Genomic DNA, 14,834 nt, shown 5'->3' with positions numbered 1-14,834 from the left:
AATGGGTTCTTTCTCGGCCAATGCTTCACCTTTCCACCAAGTTTCATGAAAATCTGGCCAGTAGTTTGTGCGTAATCCTGCTGACAGTAAAACAAACTGAGCCGAAAACACAACCTCCTTGGTGAGGTAAAAATGCAGTTACTATCTGTAATATAAGGTTGCCCACATCCCACGACTTAATTTAATGTTTATTATAGTTCAGTTTAGTTGGTTATAGTTATGAGTTTTATTTACTTGTTTATTTTATTTCAAATACAACATTTTTATGCCTTTGTGTTTTTAATTATTACGGATACTAATGTAATTGCCATTAAAGCTTAGTGTTTAAAACAGACTATATTTGCTGTTTGGGTTAAGTGTTTGATAAGATTTATTTTTCAACTGTAATATTTTCCACGAAACATTTTGGTCACAAAATATCTTAAATATCTAAATTAGTTAAAGGTGTTGGTTTATATAATGTTTATTTTGAAATTACACATGATTATTAGATTTTTGAACTCTCAAATAATGGTATCTGCTTAAAAAATCCAGTAGCAAATGTTAGCAGTAGTGTTATTAGAGGAATCCATAGTATCATAGCATCTATTTCTTTTCTTTTTTTGTACTGTATGTGACAATTTTTAAATGCTTGTATGTGATTTGTTTGGTAAGTGAACTACAGCATTGTCCACTCTTGGATTCCAAATCAGCAAAAAGTTAATGGTACTTGGTTAATACTCAAGGCATTTGTCCAAGGAATACCTCTGGAATGATACATCATAATAATCTGCCTGCAGCAGCTTCTAAAAATAACTCCACCATCCACCACCAGAGTAAACTTTCAAGTCTGCTTAGTTCCACTGCCTGAGTCTATTTTGAGGAGCTCTAAAGGCTTAAGAACTGGTTTTGAAGCTGCATTACAAGAAGAGCTTTACAGGTTTTCCTCTGATTGATTCAAAATGTCATAGGCCCCGTTCTGCCCCTAGGCATCCACAATCCAACAGCTGTGCCTGGGAGGCCCTGTGTGAGTGTGTTAAACCTGCACAGTAGCTTACAGGAGGCATGTGACCTCCACCCTACCTCCAGACATACTCCATCACAGGTGTCCAGTGCTAAACAAAGTCCTGCCCATGCCTGGTGTGGAATCCGCTCCCCGCCCCATCCGTACAGCTTTCTGGCCCTTGACTGGTCAATGAAAAAAACATAAAGCACCACACCTGCAGATGAGATCCCAACAGTGTCTACATGCATATTATACAGGATGCAGGTCAAGCAGAAATAAAATAAGCTCTCACGTGTGCAGTGTAAACAGAAAAAAACAGGGTCACAATGAACACAATCAATTAACAAATCCAAAACAAGTACTATTCAGGGTGAATGGACAGAGATGAAGGCTAAATCCTACAGGCTTTGGATTGTTATCTTTAGGGGACACACTATTACAACTTTTGACCTGGGCGGCTCTCAAACAATGGGAACAAGAATGCAAAGTATTTCAGTTCTAACAACAAGGGAGCAGTGAATAGGGCAACCTTGATTTTCTCAAAAGCTTAGTGGCCTGTGAAGCCTCCATATGCAACTATGGTATGGTCACATATTATATACATAATAATTCCTTCTTTTAAAAAAATAAATACACACATATATATATATATAGCCTGAGATTATAGCTTGTAAAATAAAATGGGTGTACTGTAGAACACCTGCACTGACATGGCACTTTTTACATGAAGTGATGTATTTTGCAGTCAAGATGACAATATGGTTCAGCTTTTTGCTTCCATAGCATTCAGGAGTAAACGTGCTACATTATGTTTCTGACAAGTCTTGTGATGAAGCATATCTTAACGATAAAGTTGTGCAGGCAAATGTCAAAATCCTATTCAGCTGCGCTGTAATGTTATGTAATGCTTCTCTTTTATCTGAATGGAATGACTGTTCTTGAGGAGAAAGATATTTCTGCTGTCATACCAATAAGTAAGAGCTGCAGCAGTGACACTTGAGGGCGATGAGCATTAGCATCGAGGCAAGGCAATCTGTAATGAGGAGAGGGTGGGGGTTCAATTCTGGAAGATTCTGCAGCAATCTTACGAGTGGACCCCATTTCATTCGTTGATTGTGGGGACTCTTTCTCTGGGCTAGCTAGGTGGGTTAGCCTTCCCTGTCAAAGCCACAACTGTGGTGGGGACAAAAGGTTTTAGGGTGAGTTTTCTGGCCATCATTTTAGTATACATGCTTGCTTGTCACCATCAAAATCTATGGGAATGTGTATACCTCTAGATGTGTTGGTTTGACTTGACGTTGCATGCTAATAATATCTCATTGATTTTCCTTTCCATGTAACGTTAGCTAGCTAAGCTACGTAACCAGCTAACCGCCAGCCTGTTGGTTATTTAGCTAGACCAGCTAACGTTAATTAAGCTGATGATGAGCCAGGCTAACGACAAAGCATCGGATATCTAGCTACTGGTATAACATAATTACCGTTACAGTTAGCTAAAGTCACGCATGTTAACTAGCTAACGCTCTACGTATTGCTGGCGTCGGCTGCACACCAGCTAACCTAGCTAGCTAAGGAGAAACAACAGTAGCTAGATCACTAGGTTGCTACTAGCTAGCATGAATACATAATAACGTTAGCTTGCAAGCTAGCTAAGTGTCAGCACGTGTAGCTAACGTTATTGGATGCCGCAGAGATGTAGCGCTAGCAGTCCTAACGTCAACTACCAGTGCTATTTCACCTCTTACAATAACCAAATAGTCTTAAGGTCTTTAGCATTTCATGTGACCTAAAACAATACAACGCTGTTATTGATACCATTTCTTTTGCCAACATGAAATGGCTTGGAAGTTAACGTTATATCCAACTGTCTTGCCTGAAAGCGGACATTCAGCTAACGTTAGTTCACGTCGTTTCTAGCCAGCATCGGCATATCTTTGTTTAGTGCTAACTATGAACCACCCTGTGCACACAATTCATCTCATCAGTACGAGATAAAAAAAGGAGTAGGATATACTCTAAAATGTGTTTATTACAGAGCCAATGACTGGAATAGACTGATACCTCCTCCCCTCTGCAAAGATGTCAAGTAAGGATCTGGAAGGGTTTTAGCTAGATGTGATATAAAGCTCTTTTTGTAAGTGATGCATGTTCAAATACATCCGACCTGCTGTTTCCATAAATCCATGTTAAGTGATACCATAACACTTCAATATCAAGTGTATTATTAATTAACAGAGAATTGATTTGTGTCTATTTTGTTTTATTGAAATAAAGTCATTTTATTTAAGAAATCACTGGAAAATAATGAGGATTAGCTCAGAATTAAGTTGGAGCATTAGAAATAATGCTGGTTTCATTTGGACCTTTTCTTTTCACAACAGAGAGACCATCCTATGCCCCTCCCCCTCCCCCTGCCCCTACAACTGTAAGTATTCCTGACCATAGACTGTATTTAAAGACTCCAAATATTATTTGGGTATCACAAGTTAAGCTTATGTTGCAGTTTATAGACTTACTTTTAGTACATGCTATTAGTACATGATTTAAAAAAAAAAAATAAAAAAAAAAAAAAAAAAAATAATATATATATATATATATATATATTTAGGATAAGAGAGCACCTTTTTTGTTGAATCCACAACCCCTTTCAGTGGCACAGACTGATGTGCTGATACACCACTGCTTCTGAATTTCCTTATAGCCTCAGCATGAATGCAAGTTTTTTTAATTTGCATTTTACCAGCTTTTTTTCATTGGTTTCTTTAATTTGTTTTGTCTTGGGGTTTTCCCTCTCCTTTTATCTCATTTCTCATTCATATTTCTGTCTCATTTATTTCCATCAGCAAATGCCCAACACTGCCGGGTTTGTGGGGTACAACCCATACAGCCATCTGGCCTACAACAACTACAGACTGGGAGGGAGCCAAAGCAGCAACAGTCGGGTAACGGTATGAATATTAATATAGAGAAAACGACGGGACTAAAAATGTTAGGCATACCAAAGTGGAGAAATTCAAATCTGTAACAGCTCACTTTTACAGTTCAAGTTTTAAACAAAATCAGCTTGCCTAGTCAAAGAAAGACACTACAGAAACCTCTGTGTGCATCAATATCTTAGGAGCTTTTCACAAGGTCGACCTTTGCTTTGTTCAGAGCATGAGATTAGACATACAGGATTTGTCCAAAGAGCGGACGGTGCAGAATAGTCCGTATGAGAGGCCTAACTCATTCCATCGCTGAGAATGAATCTGAAATGCGTGCCACTGCAAACTCCCTCTGCGGTCTCCATCAGAGTGCAGGCTGGCTAAGAGTGTGTATTTAAATTCCACCTGCCTTTCTAAGTCTGCATTTCTGACAGCCATATAAAGTAACCCATGCCATCAGTGTTGCCATGGTATTACAGACCTGCTGCATGGCTCTGGCTGCTGAACAGTAATTTAGTCGCTGCATGCAAGCTGTGGTTGGCTGACTCTGGTAATGGCATTATGGGCAAATCTCAGCTTAAGTGAGATATTTTGTATTTTTGTCACAGTCAGCGCTATTCCATTGTACTCTGTGGGGTTCCTGACTTGTGCATGGCCTCAAACTGTCATTAATTAAATCAAGTTAATTGAAGTGATAAGAAATTACTTTGATGCATCTTGTATTTGATTTTAAGTCACATTTTTTTAACAGTTTCATGTCAAATTACATAACCATGCACCTGGATGTAATTTCATAAGCTGTACTCAGCCTAGCAAGAGTGTGTAAATGGTTGCCTGAGAACTCCACGGCAACCGTGCCTTAAGGTGACTTTTTCTTTCTTTACCAGAATTCCTCTGGAATAAATATCCCAAAGCCACCCAAGCCACCTGATAAGCCATTGATGCCATATATGAGATATAGTCGTAAGGTAAGTACACAGTGTGTGACTGCTGCCTTTGCATTATCATGTGCTCTGTTGGAAGAAAGGGATGCTTTGCTTTTAAGATATTCCATCAGCTCAGAGGAAGTAAGACATACATTTAGTTTCAGACACTAATAGTTGTTTATCGAGGTAGGTGTGAAGCCAAATCAAGCCAGGTCTTAGCTAGGACTGTCCACATCACATAGTGGGATTTATCACCATGGAGATGAAGTTTAAAGCACACGGCCTCCTCTGGTTTGTGACCTCTCTGCAAAGAGATAACCACTTATAGCCCCTCCAACCCAACCCCACACCCATGTCTGGTTCTCATCACCAGGTTTGGGATCAAGTAAAAGCCTCCAATCCTGATCTGAAGCTATGGGAAATTGGGAAGATAATCGGTGGCATGTGGAGGGACCTCACTGATGAGGAGAAACAGGATTATTTGAATGACTACGAAGCAGAGAAGGTTGGTTGTTTTACAAGGGATGTTTATGGGGTTTTTCTGATGGGTGACCAGTAGATGTGTCTACAACTGTTGTGGGTCCCTACTGTCATCATTCCTGCCTTTCTAACAGTCCTCTTTCCTTATTATGTAGTAGTTGATAGAAACAAGGGCCCGTGTTGTGTCTGCTTGTCATCTCGGTTTCCTCGTCATTCCTGTCATCTCTTCCACCGTAGATTGAGTATAATGAGAGCATGAAGGCCTATCACAACTCGCCAGCCTACCTGGCTTACGTCAGTGCAAAAAGCCGAGCCGAGGCAGCTCTGGAGGAGGAGAGCCGCCAAAGGCAGTCCAGACTGGACAAGGGCGAGCCCTACATGAGCATTCAGCCAGCGGAGGATCCAGATGGTAAGGCTACTTAGCTCCCTGTGCCAGAGCTGGCTGTAATTACTGTAGTACGACCACACACACCCAGAGACTGTGTTATCTCTCCCCCCCCCCCAACACACACACACACACACACACACACACACACAGCTACAACTGTTCACATTTTTGGTAATGCTGCCTTTGAAATGCTATTTCTGCTTTTAAGCTGCAAAATGGAACAACATTTCTCTTTGTTTTGCACAACTGTTTACATTTTGTAATATTATTGGCATTGGTTTAGACATAATTGCAAAATTTACATTCTTTTCTCTGTTGTTTTAAAGACTGACGCGCACACGTTAGATACACAAGCCAGAAGAAGACGTTTGAGTTACACCCACCTCAAGGAAATGATGCCTGTCTGGGGTCCGGCTGGCTTACAGTGGAAGATAATGATGTACAGGAAAACTACAGATAAAACCAAGTGCTATTTAGAAACACCCCAGACCATAAAAATGTCAGAGCTGGTATCCCAGTGGGTTATGTTCTCCACAGACTGCACGTACATCAATGATTGAATAAGATTTAGCTCTTTGGGTGGCTAAATACTCAGAGATTGTGCTTTATTAATAAATACAGTCTTAAAGAAATTCTACTCTAAGCTGCTGCCATATACCGGTTTCATCAAAACATCAGAAGAACAAAAATCAGAGATGACATGCCTGTTAGACATAAAATCAAAAGATAGATGTTGTGGCTGTAAGCAGTCCAACAAAGTGCTGCTGCGAGGGACTAACCACTGAGAGATGCATAAACACACTGTGACGCACGCGAGATTGTATTGCAATGATTTATTCCTCCACACGTAAAATACAACTAGCACTGCAGTTACCAAATGTAAAGTTACTTTGGGAGTTGAAATAAGTGCGTTACTGCGGCGGTCAACAGAAAGTGTTCACTCCCAGGCTCACCCCCTCTCGTGTCAAAGCCCCAAAAACCAACAGGTGAACAGGTGAAGCAAACAAATATGTTATCACTTTCCGCTCAAAGCGCCATTGAAAAGGCCCACCACCTACAATATCAGTGCACAATATAATAATCAGTAAATAATATAAATGAGACCATAAACAACATACAATATGTGGCTCCTACAATAGATTTATCATGCACATGAGAAGTCTGTATTGTGGTTACTTTCAGCAGACGAACTAACCAGCAAGACTAAATTAGCTATATTTGTCAAGGTTGTAATTTAATCGGGACAATATTTGGCATTCAGGAGGTGCCATGTTTTACTTCATAATCTGTAATGCAAAATAATCTCAAACAAGATTAATCACTAGGGTTGGGTATCGTTTGGGTTTTTTCCGATACTGGTGCTAAAACGGTGCCTGAACCGATACTTAAACAAATAGGGACTAGGGTATTTTACAATAACTTTGAATGCACCACAAGGCTTACTAGTTTCAAGTGAACGCACCGTCTGTGTTGTTTTTCGGACAACGGCAGCTGCACACTGCTTAATGTCCTGCTGTTGGAATCCTCTACAGTGAAATACAGTCACCCTTTACACCGTTTAGCTGTCAGCATTTTAACCGGTTTAATCCACCTGCTAGCTAGCGGTAGGCTAACGTTAGCTGCTGTCAAGTGAACTGTTAACTAGTGTCAGGTGCAGCGATGCTCCTGTTGCCTCTAACGGTGCCGTATGAGCACTGGGTTTCGGTACCCAACCCTATTAATCACTCAGAGTTAGGGCTGCACGATTATAACAAGTCATATTGTGATTGCGATTTACAATACTACGATTGCGATATAATGTTATCATGAGTTTACTTGATTATCGAGGAAATGCAGAAAATAAGCTACAAAAATTTTGAAATGTGTATTTTTTAACTTGAACATAGTTAAACGAGCATTAGAAGAAATACACAAACAAAAATGTGCAATACTTTTTATATAACTTAATATTTTAGAAAATTAAATAACAGAAATACTGTTACTTATATTAGTTACATTAATACCTTTTGTATGCCCTTATAAACGATATTCTAGATGGGTGTAATATAGTAACTCGTGATTAAAGGTACTCTACGTGATGTGACGCGTTTTTTTAGGCTACAACATTTTTTGTCACATACAGCAAACATCTCCTCACTATCTGCTAGCTGCCTGTCCCCTGAACACACTGTAAAAAACATCTCCTCACTATCTGCTAGCTGCCTGTCCCCTGAACACACTGTAAAAAACATCTCCTCACTATCTGCTAGCTGCCTGTCCCCTGAACACACTGTAAAAAACATCTCCTCACTATCTGCTAGCTGTCTGTCCCCTGAACACACTGTAAAAAACATCTCCTCACTATCTGCTAGCTGCCTGTCCCCTGAACACACTGTAAAAAAAATCTCCTCACTATCTGCTAGCTGCCTGTCCCCTGAACACACTGTAAAAAAACATCTCCTCACTACCTGCTAGCTGCCTGTCCCCTGAACACACTGTAAACAAACGTGGTCTCTGTAGACAGCCTAGGGTCCACACACGCCAACAAAAACAAAGTTGTCCAACCTGCGCCACGCAAACATACACAAACCGTGTTCCAAGAAGGATTTGGGGGGGGGTTAGTGCGCTGAAGCACTAACCACCACAACATCGCTTAGAGCACCTTTAAGTTACACAATATACTTTGTACAACCTCTGTTGTCTGCATGCTCTGAACGCCTCTACACCATATGCGACACACGCTACTGCCTAAACAGACTGACTGGTCGCTGGTCATATCTTTTGTGGACGTTATTGCGATGGTAACGCTTAATACATCCATGGGGTAGCGTAATTCAGAGGGCTGAGTCAACATAGATTCAACACAGAAACAAATCAGGCATTAGTAATGGCGAGAAGAGGCGAGGAGAGCGACCGTGAGCGGTGTCGGAGTAGTGTAGCAGCTGTGTGAGGGAAAAGAGACCGCAAAGACGCTGGAAAGTGAGTTAACGGAGACAACCAAGCTGCTTAAGACACGGTGGCTTCATCTGTTAATACTGTCGGTAAAGTGGAGGCTGTTAGAACGTGGAGCGCACACAGTGTCATTGCGATTAGATTAATCGTGCAGCCCTACTCAGAGTGCATAGTATTGTTGGAAAATGTGAAAAATAGCAAGTTCCACAGATTAGTAAGACTGAATTCTACTGAATTTGTGACCATAAGAGAAGCTTAATTCTCACACACACAAGCTTCAGAATGTATTACCTCCCCTGAGTGTTTCCTGTTGTGGTGTTAGACCAACTAGTTGAGCACCTTTGAAACTCTCAGCATGGCAGATGAGATTCATTTCTGCTCTCTGGAAAGTTTCAAGGGTGCACACATGGTTGCACAGCAGCGACAAGTTTAGGTGATGAGAGCTCTTGTTGCATCACAGAGAGGTTTAGCGAGCCAAAAAGGAGTGCCTCGTATATGGTAGTGTTGAACAGTATTGGCAAATGGAAATATAAAAGGAAGGAACCCCTTGGTAAATAAATATAATGCAGATTGAGCCACAATATACAGGTAATCCAGCTACTGTATATAGTTACCTAAAAACGTCAAATTTAAAAAAAATCCAATATATAGATGGATGAGATTGACTCATTGGTCTGTTAATTCCTCTGTAACATTATTATGATAAGTGATTTGAGGATAGTGTTACACATATACAGTGCTCTCCATACATCCTATTAAAGCCTGAACAAAGAAGAATGGGAGGGCTTTGTCAAATATAAATATACCAAAATGAACACAAATGCGGGCGGATCTAAAGCTGTGATCGCTGCCAAAGATGCTTGTACTTTAGTTCTTTATTTTATTCTGAATGCATTTAAAAAGAAAAAAGAGAATCCCATTTGAATCCATCTGGACCCAATTTTTCATCACTGCAGTGTGGGAAAGGTAACTAGGGATGATTATTGTCTTAAATGTCTTTACCTTCTTGCACTATGATCCTGTATTTAAATGGCAATGGAGTATACATTGAAGACAAAGAACATTTGCTGACAAATTGCTGACTACACCTTGAAACTGTCCACTTAAATTTATAAGTATTAGAATAAGTTATAATTAACCGCTTGTTCTCCACTCACCTAACAATAACAGTTCTGCTTTGGTTAAGGATGTATAATTGCCTATACTTAACTCCAACTCTATATGTATTGAGCAGTATCCTCGTGTTTATAGTGTTTTGATACAGCCGTATTTGCATAATTTTGGTTTGTATCACGTGTGCCGTCGTTTGCTGAAGCCTCTCATACTTGTGGCTGGTGAGTGTGGAACACATCTCTCTCGTTGCCTTTTGACAGGTGCGAGAAAATCTATTTTCTAGGACAATCGAAACAACTCCGATGTTTTTTTATGTCTTCAGATTACGACGACGGGTTTTCTATGAAGCACTCAGCTGCAGCTCGTTTCCAACGCAACCACCGTCTGATCAGCGAGATCCTCAGTGAGAGCGTAGTCCCGGACGTACGGTCAGTTGTTACCACGGCTCGCATGCAGGTCCTCAAACGCCAGGTCCAGTCTTTGATGGTACACCAGGTATGATCAAGTTGTGGTCTTCTAATTTTCACATAGTTATGGAATTTATCAGACGGCTTTGTTTGTTATGGTTTAATGATGTAATAGCCAGGGTGCGATTTGTGAAAAATTTGTGTTTTTTGATCATGCGCAACAAAACATGAAAGAATTAAATCCCCCTGCCAATACCATGGATAGAGCCACTCGGCCAGCCATGCCAAAACCCCTATTTATGAACTTTAATATTCAATGGAAAATAATCTTAAATTGAAATAGCACAACGTGGTGTCAACATAAAACACTTTCGGCGCTTTCAAGCCGGAGAGCAGAGTTCACTTCGAAAACAAAATACTTTCACCCAGGAAACACTCATTCTTTCCTCTGGAATGTTTTAATCCAAACCACCATCTTTTTCCTAAACTTAACCAGTGGTTTTGGTGCCTAAACTTAACTGTCAGCGCCACATGATGCTCACTTTTTCTGGCTAAACTCCACTACATGGCCCCTGAAAGGAGCGTCATCTGGCGGTGCCTGTAGCCGACTCACAGTCACCTGTTGGCGGCTAAACAACTGCTGCTGGTAGCTGGCGTCCTGGAGCTCTGTAGCTGCTTGGATTTTATGATTTTATGATTCTATCACACTATAGACTCTTCATTGTTCGTTGCTGTACGTTACAGCCCTTTACTTTCTATTTTAGGTATAGAATATAATTGTCTATTGGTGAAGTAGCGTTGATCACTTTGTGGTGGGGATACATTTTGTCCCCACCGGGGATAAAAATAATTCAGCAGAGGCAGGGACATGTAGACCAGAAAGGGGGAAATCCCACGCATCCCCCTCCCTGGTAATAACCGTGGTGCCTGTGTGTCTTGTGTCACAGAGAAAGTTAGAGGCAGAGTTGCTTCAGATTGAAGACCGCCACCAGGATAAGAAAAGAAAATTCATCGAAGCCACCGAGTCGTTCACTAATGAGCTCAAAAGGGTACGGCGTCTTTTACATTTACATCGAGCTTGGTCATCGCTTACTCACACGCAAGCTTCATTATGCATGTTTATCTGTACAATGTGCAGCTCTGGTTATGTGCCAGTCTACGTCCGCCTTACAGCCACCAGCTGCTGCTAACTCCTTTCACATGTTCTGGCAACCATAGAGCTGTCACCATTTACAATTTGTAGCACCCACAACAACTTTTGTTTTGAAATGAGATGCAGCACTGTGCAGTTCAGTGCACTGTCCACTGTTCACAACAGGCGGCGCCATTTATCCTTTACAGAGCTTCTCACTGCATCCATTCACTGGCTCAGAAGTAGCATTTTCAAGACTGAATATGTTGTAGTTATGAGCAGAACTCATTCAGATACATTAAGTAAGTTGTTCTTTTGTGTCCAACCTGCACATGCATGTTCAACCAATACTAAACTTTGTATAGTGGAAAAAATATTATTCTAATGAGCACGCTCAGTATGCTCAAGAGTGCAGCAATTGTTTTCACCTTCCTACATTCATTTCTCCATCACTGTACTTTAAAGCTGTGCTGTATGAAGGTGGAAGTGGACATGGAGAAGATTTCTGCAGAGATTGCTGCAGCAGAAGAGGCAGCCCGCAAACGGATGGCAGACCGTGACAAGGATGCAGGAGACAGAGGTGCAAGAGAGGCCCCCACCTGTGTCTTAGCAGAAGAAGAGAAACACATTTGTGCAACACATGGCAACAAGTCCCAGCAAAATTCTCTAAGTGAAAGTAGCAACAAAGAAGGCGAGGATGCCGAATCCAACACCACAGATACACCAGGTGGGCCACACTGGCCTTTATTTACGGCTTTGGTGCTATCTGGCTCTCTTGCAGGGTTTCATATTTTTTTAAATGGGGACCTATTATGCTCATTTTCAGGTTCTTGTATTCTTTGTTTCTACTAGAACATGTTTACATGCTCTAATGTTGAAAGAACACTTTATTTTTTCTCTTATACTGCCCAACATGGCTGCTGCAGCTGTATATATCTCTATATGAGAGGCTCTGTTGGAGTGTCTGTCTCTTTAAGCCCCCCTCCCGATAAAGCCCAGTCTGCTCTGATTGGTCAGTGTTTCCGAGTCTTCCCCATCTTTGATCTCGCCATTTCTGTAACGGAGTATAGCGGCACTTTCTACCATTTGAAAAATCCCCAATAAAAGCTTTTGACCAAAATTACACAACCGGACACGTTCCAGCAGTAATGCGACCAGAAATTGGGGAGTAATCTGCAACCAAGAATACACACCACATGTAGCGGTGTATGTAAAAGGTAAACACTGCAGTAACATGCCTGGAGCACATGACCATGTAAAGAAAGGTGTCACAAGCTGATGTCAGTTCAAGCCAAGAGTAGAAAAAAAACCTGTTGGAAATGGAGCATTCAGAGCGGTCAGGAATCTGAGATTTTGCTAACGGGGATTACTTACTAAATAAGGAAATGCATAATAGTTCGCCTTTAACATCGTGTTATTTTCTCGTTTCTTTGACTCAGGGAAGCCGAAAGCCTCAGAGGAGCTTGAGGCTCATCCAGGCAGTGAGGAGGGGGCGTCAGAGGACAAGGAGAGCGTCCCAGAGGGAGCCATGGAGGAGGGAACCAGCGACAGTAACACAGGCTCAGAGACCACCTCTGCTCAGACAGAAGATGCCCCGACTAGTGAGCCATCAGAGGGGCCCAGCAGGGGGAGAGCAGCCCACTAAGTCCAACACATGACTGTCTGTGAACTGTAAGGCTGCCATTACGTCTGTTGGCCTCCGATATTACGCTCTGATAACATATATTGCACAGTATCATCTCAGTTTGTCAAAGCATATGAAAAACGTTCAGATGGTCTTAATGTTTAACAAGCCTGAGGCAAAGACGATGTTTTAGTTGAGTTTGGAAACAGCGAGGCTCACAGACACATGCTGATTACAAGTAAATGAAAAATGTAAAGCACTTGAAGCCGACAAAGCAATGGTCCAGTCTAAAATCAATGGCTGCTAAGTGGGCCAGAAAAGCCCACGTGAAAGCACTATATTTCCTCCACAGGCCTCATTGCCATTTGGAAGAACACATACAAGCACTCTTCAGAACATATTGATACATATCTCTAGCACCCTTTCTGGCAGATCCCAGATCGCCGCAAATGAAGACTGGCTTATGAAAAAAGCTGTCACATTAAACAAACATTGTTCAGTGTTCTATTTAACTTTGTTCTTTGTAGTGTGGTGTCCTTGTTGCTTTTATTGTTATTTTTGCATGTTGGAATAAAAAAAAAATGTGTTGTGAAGAGTGGAGCTGATTGACCATCTCCTTGGCAGGAGAATATTTGTTTACTCTCTGTATCAGTATTACAGTGACAGTATTGTCTCAGGAGTTTGTAGTCATTAGTAGTAGTTATTTTTGTTATTTATTACCAGCCGTTTAATTCTACTTGTGTATTGGTTGTCCCAGTCCATCCATAAGTATATCACGTGATCATCAATGCTGTACAATGCTCGACTACCAGTGTTCTCAAGTTTGCTAGCTGTCAATCAAATCAAAAGCAGTATGCTTAGAACATTTCTGTGTTATGATCAATATTGCAATTTTCCCGCAGAAAACTTTTAAATGTACTACCGTGAATGTGTACACAGTGTAACGAGGTTTGCTTAAACATGGATTTTCATGTCGTGAAACAGCTTGAAGAACAGTCACAAACATGCAGTCTTAATGAATTTCCTTTTGCATATTTATACCAATAAACTTTTCTACTCTGAACAAATTCTCACTTCAGTTGTTTTCCAAAAACAGATGCAAGGAGACTAAAACATATATACAAATTATACAAACATGCACAACGTTAAATGCATAAAAGTGATTTTAACAGTATACTGCAAAGCTGTATTTGATAACATTACTATAAGCTGTCATGTGCATAAATGATCAGAAACAAGTACGCTGTATACAGGTAAGCATAGGCTTCCTTACATACAGTGTGTGCTTGCATAGAACAATTTGCCCTTTGCACGGTATAGGTAAGGGAAGTGGGTAAGATGAGGGAATGGTTCTGATTTCCTGTTTTCAGTGCAGAACAAACAATCCTGAGAGTTGGGTTGTCAGCCTTTCTCCCAAAGAGACTTAGGACTGACAGGAGATTTAAGAGTCACGTGAGATGTTTTCTATCGTTCCAGCCTTTCATGAGATGGGATGATAAGATTTCGTAGTACTATTATTTTGAGTGTGAAAGATGTCCCCCTGCTTTGCAACTTGCTACGTTTTGTTCCGTGCGGTTAGCACTGCCTCAAGTGAAAGCTAGAAGCCACAACCGCAGAGATCCAGGTGTGCAGAAGCCTGTGCACATCTTGTGATTAGTAGGCTAAAGGGGAGTTTTGCAAAGCCTCATCTGCTGTCCAGCATAATAATACTATCTCCGTTATACTTTACAGTATGTGCATAAAAAAATAAAGAAAGAAAAAAGAAGAAAATGCTGTTAGAAATATAAATTAATATAACTCATGGTATTATTATCTTTAAGACAAGCAAGTTCTCCCACCAACATTCATATTTTAAATTCTGTGTAAAACTATATGTTGACTTAATATTTCCACTCGTGAGTAAAACAAATAACAGTTTGAATGT

General features: G+C 40.8%; 2 protein-coding genes across 9 annotated transcripts in view; one reads left to right on the top strand and one right to left on the bottom strand.

The window, feature by feature from the left end:
* LOC120557532 (zinc finger protein Aiolos-like) overlaps positions 1-14,834 on the bottom strand; it is a 60,293-nt gene that overhangs the window by 32,394 nt on the left and 13,065 nt on the right. Inside the window, exon 1 of one of the 3 annotated variants that reach the window (XM_039797974.1) lies at positions 1,063-1,123. The exons of the other annotated variants lie outside the window; for them this stretch is intronic. Coding sequence (XP_039653908.1) covers positions 1,063-1,072 — 10 coding nt within the window. The 5' untranslated portion in view covers positions 1,073-1,123. Of the gene's footprint in view, positions 1-1,062; positions 1,124-14,834 lie in introns of those variants that run through there. 3 annotated transcript variants of the gene reach the window in all.
* On the top strand, positions 1,879-13,973 carry LOC120557553 (SWI/SNF-related matrix-associated actin-dependent regulator of chromatin subfamily E member 1-like). Of its 6 annotated transcripts, none has more exons than XM_039798029.1 (11): positions 1,879-2,184; positions 3,021-3,071; positions 3,367-3,410; positions 3,829-3,933; positions 4,797-4,877; positions 5,209-5,340; positions 5,553-5,724; positions 10,070-10,242; positions 11,102-11,203; positions 11,752-12,013; positions 12,726-13,973. In XM_039798029.1, the coding sequence occupies exons 2-11, from the start codon at positions 3,065-3,067 to the stop codon at positions 12,929-12,931; spliced, it is 1,284 nt and encodes a 427-aa protein (XP_039653963.1). In that variant the 5' UTR covers positions 1,879-2,184; positions 3,021-3,064; the 3' UTR covers positions 12,932-13,973. The 6 variants fall into 6 exon arrangements, with proteins under 6 accessions (XP_039653963.1, XP_039653971.1, XP_039653980.1 ...); XM_039798037.1 differs by having other exon boundaries at positions 3,021-3,119; XM_039798055.1 differs by lacking the exons at positions 1,879-2,184; positions 3,021-3,071 and having other exon boundaries at positions 3,167-3,410; positions 11,752-11,866.

Source organism: Perca fluviatilis, chromosome 1 (assembly GCF_010015445.1).
Source record: "Perca fluviatilis chromosome 1, GENO_Pfluv_1.0, whole genome shotgun sequence".
NCBI classification, from domain to species: Eukaryota; Metazoa; Chordata; class Actinopteri; order Perciformes; family Percidae; genus Perca; species Perca fluviatilis.
Note: the sequence above shows the minus strand (reverse complement) of the source record. Positions and strands in the feature narration are given on the sequence as shown.

Bases quoted from the DNA above. Each gene is read 5' to 3' on its own strand.
- LOC120557553 (XM_039798008.1), top strand. From the start codon at position 3,330: ATGCTGGTTTCATTTGGACCTTTTCTTTTCACAACAGAGAGACCATCC. The intron at 4,878-5,208 runs GTAAGTACACAG...TCTCATCACCAG, and splicing joins ATATGAGATATAGTCGTAAG to GTTTGGGATCAAGTAAAAGC. The intron at 11,204-11,751 runs GTACGGCGTCTT...TGTACTTTAAAG, and splicing joins TCACTAATGAGCTCAAAAGG to CTGTGCTGTATGAAGGTGGA.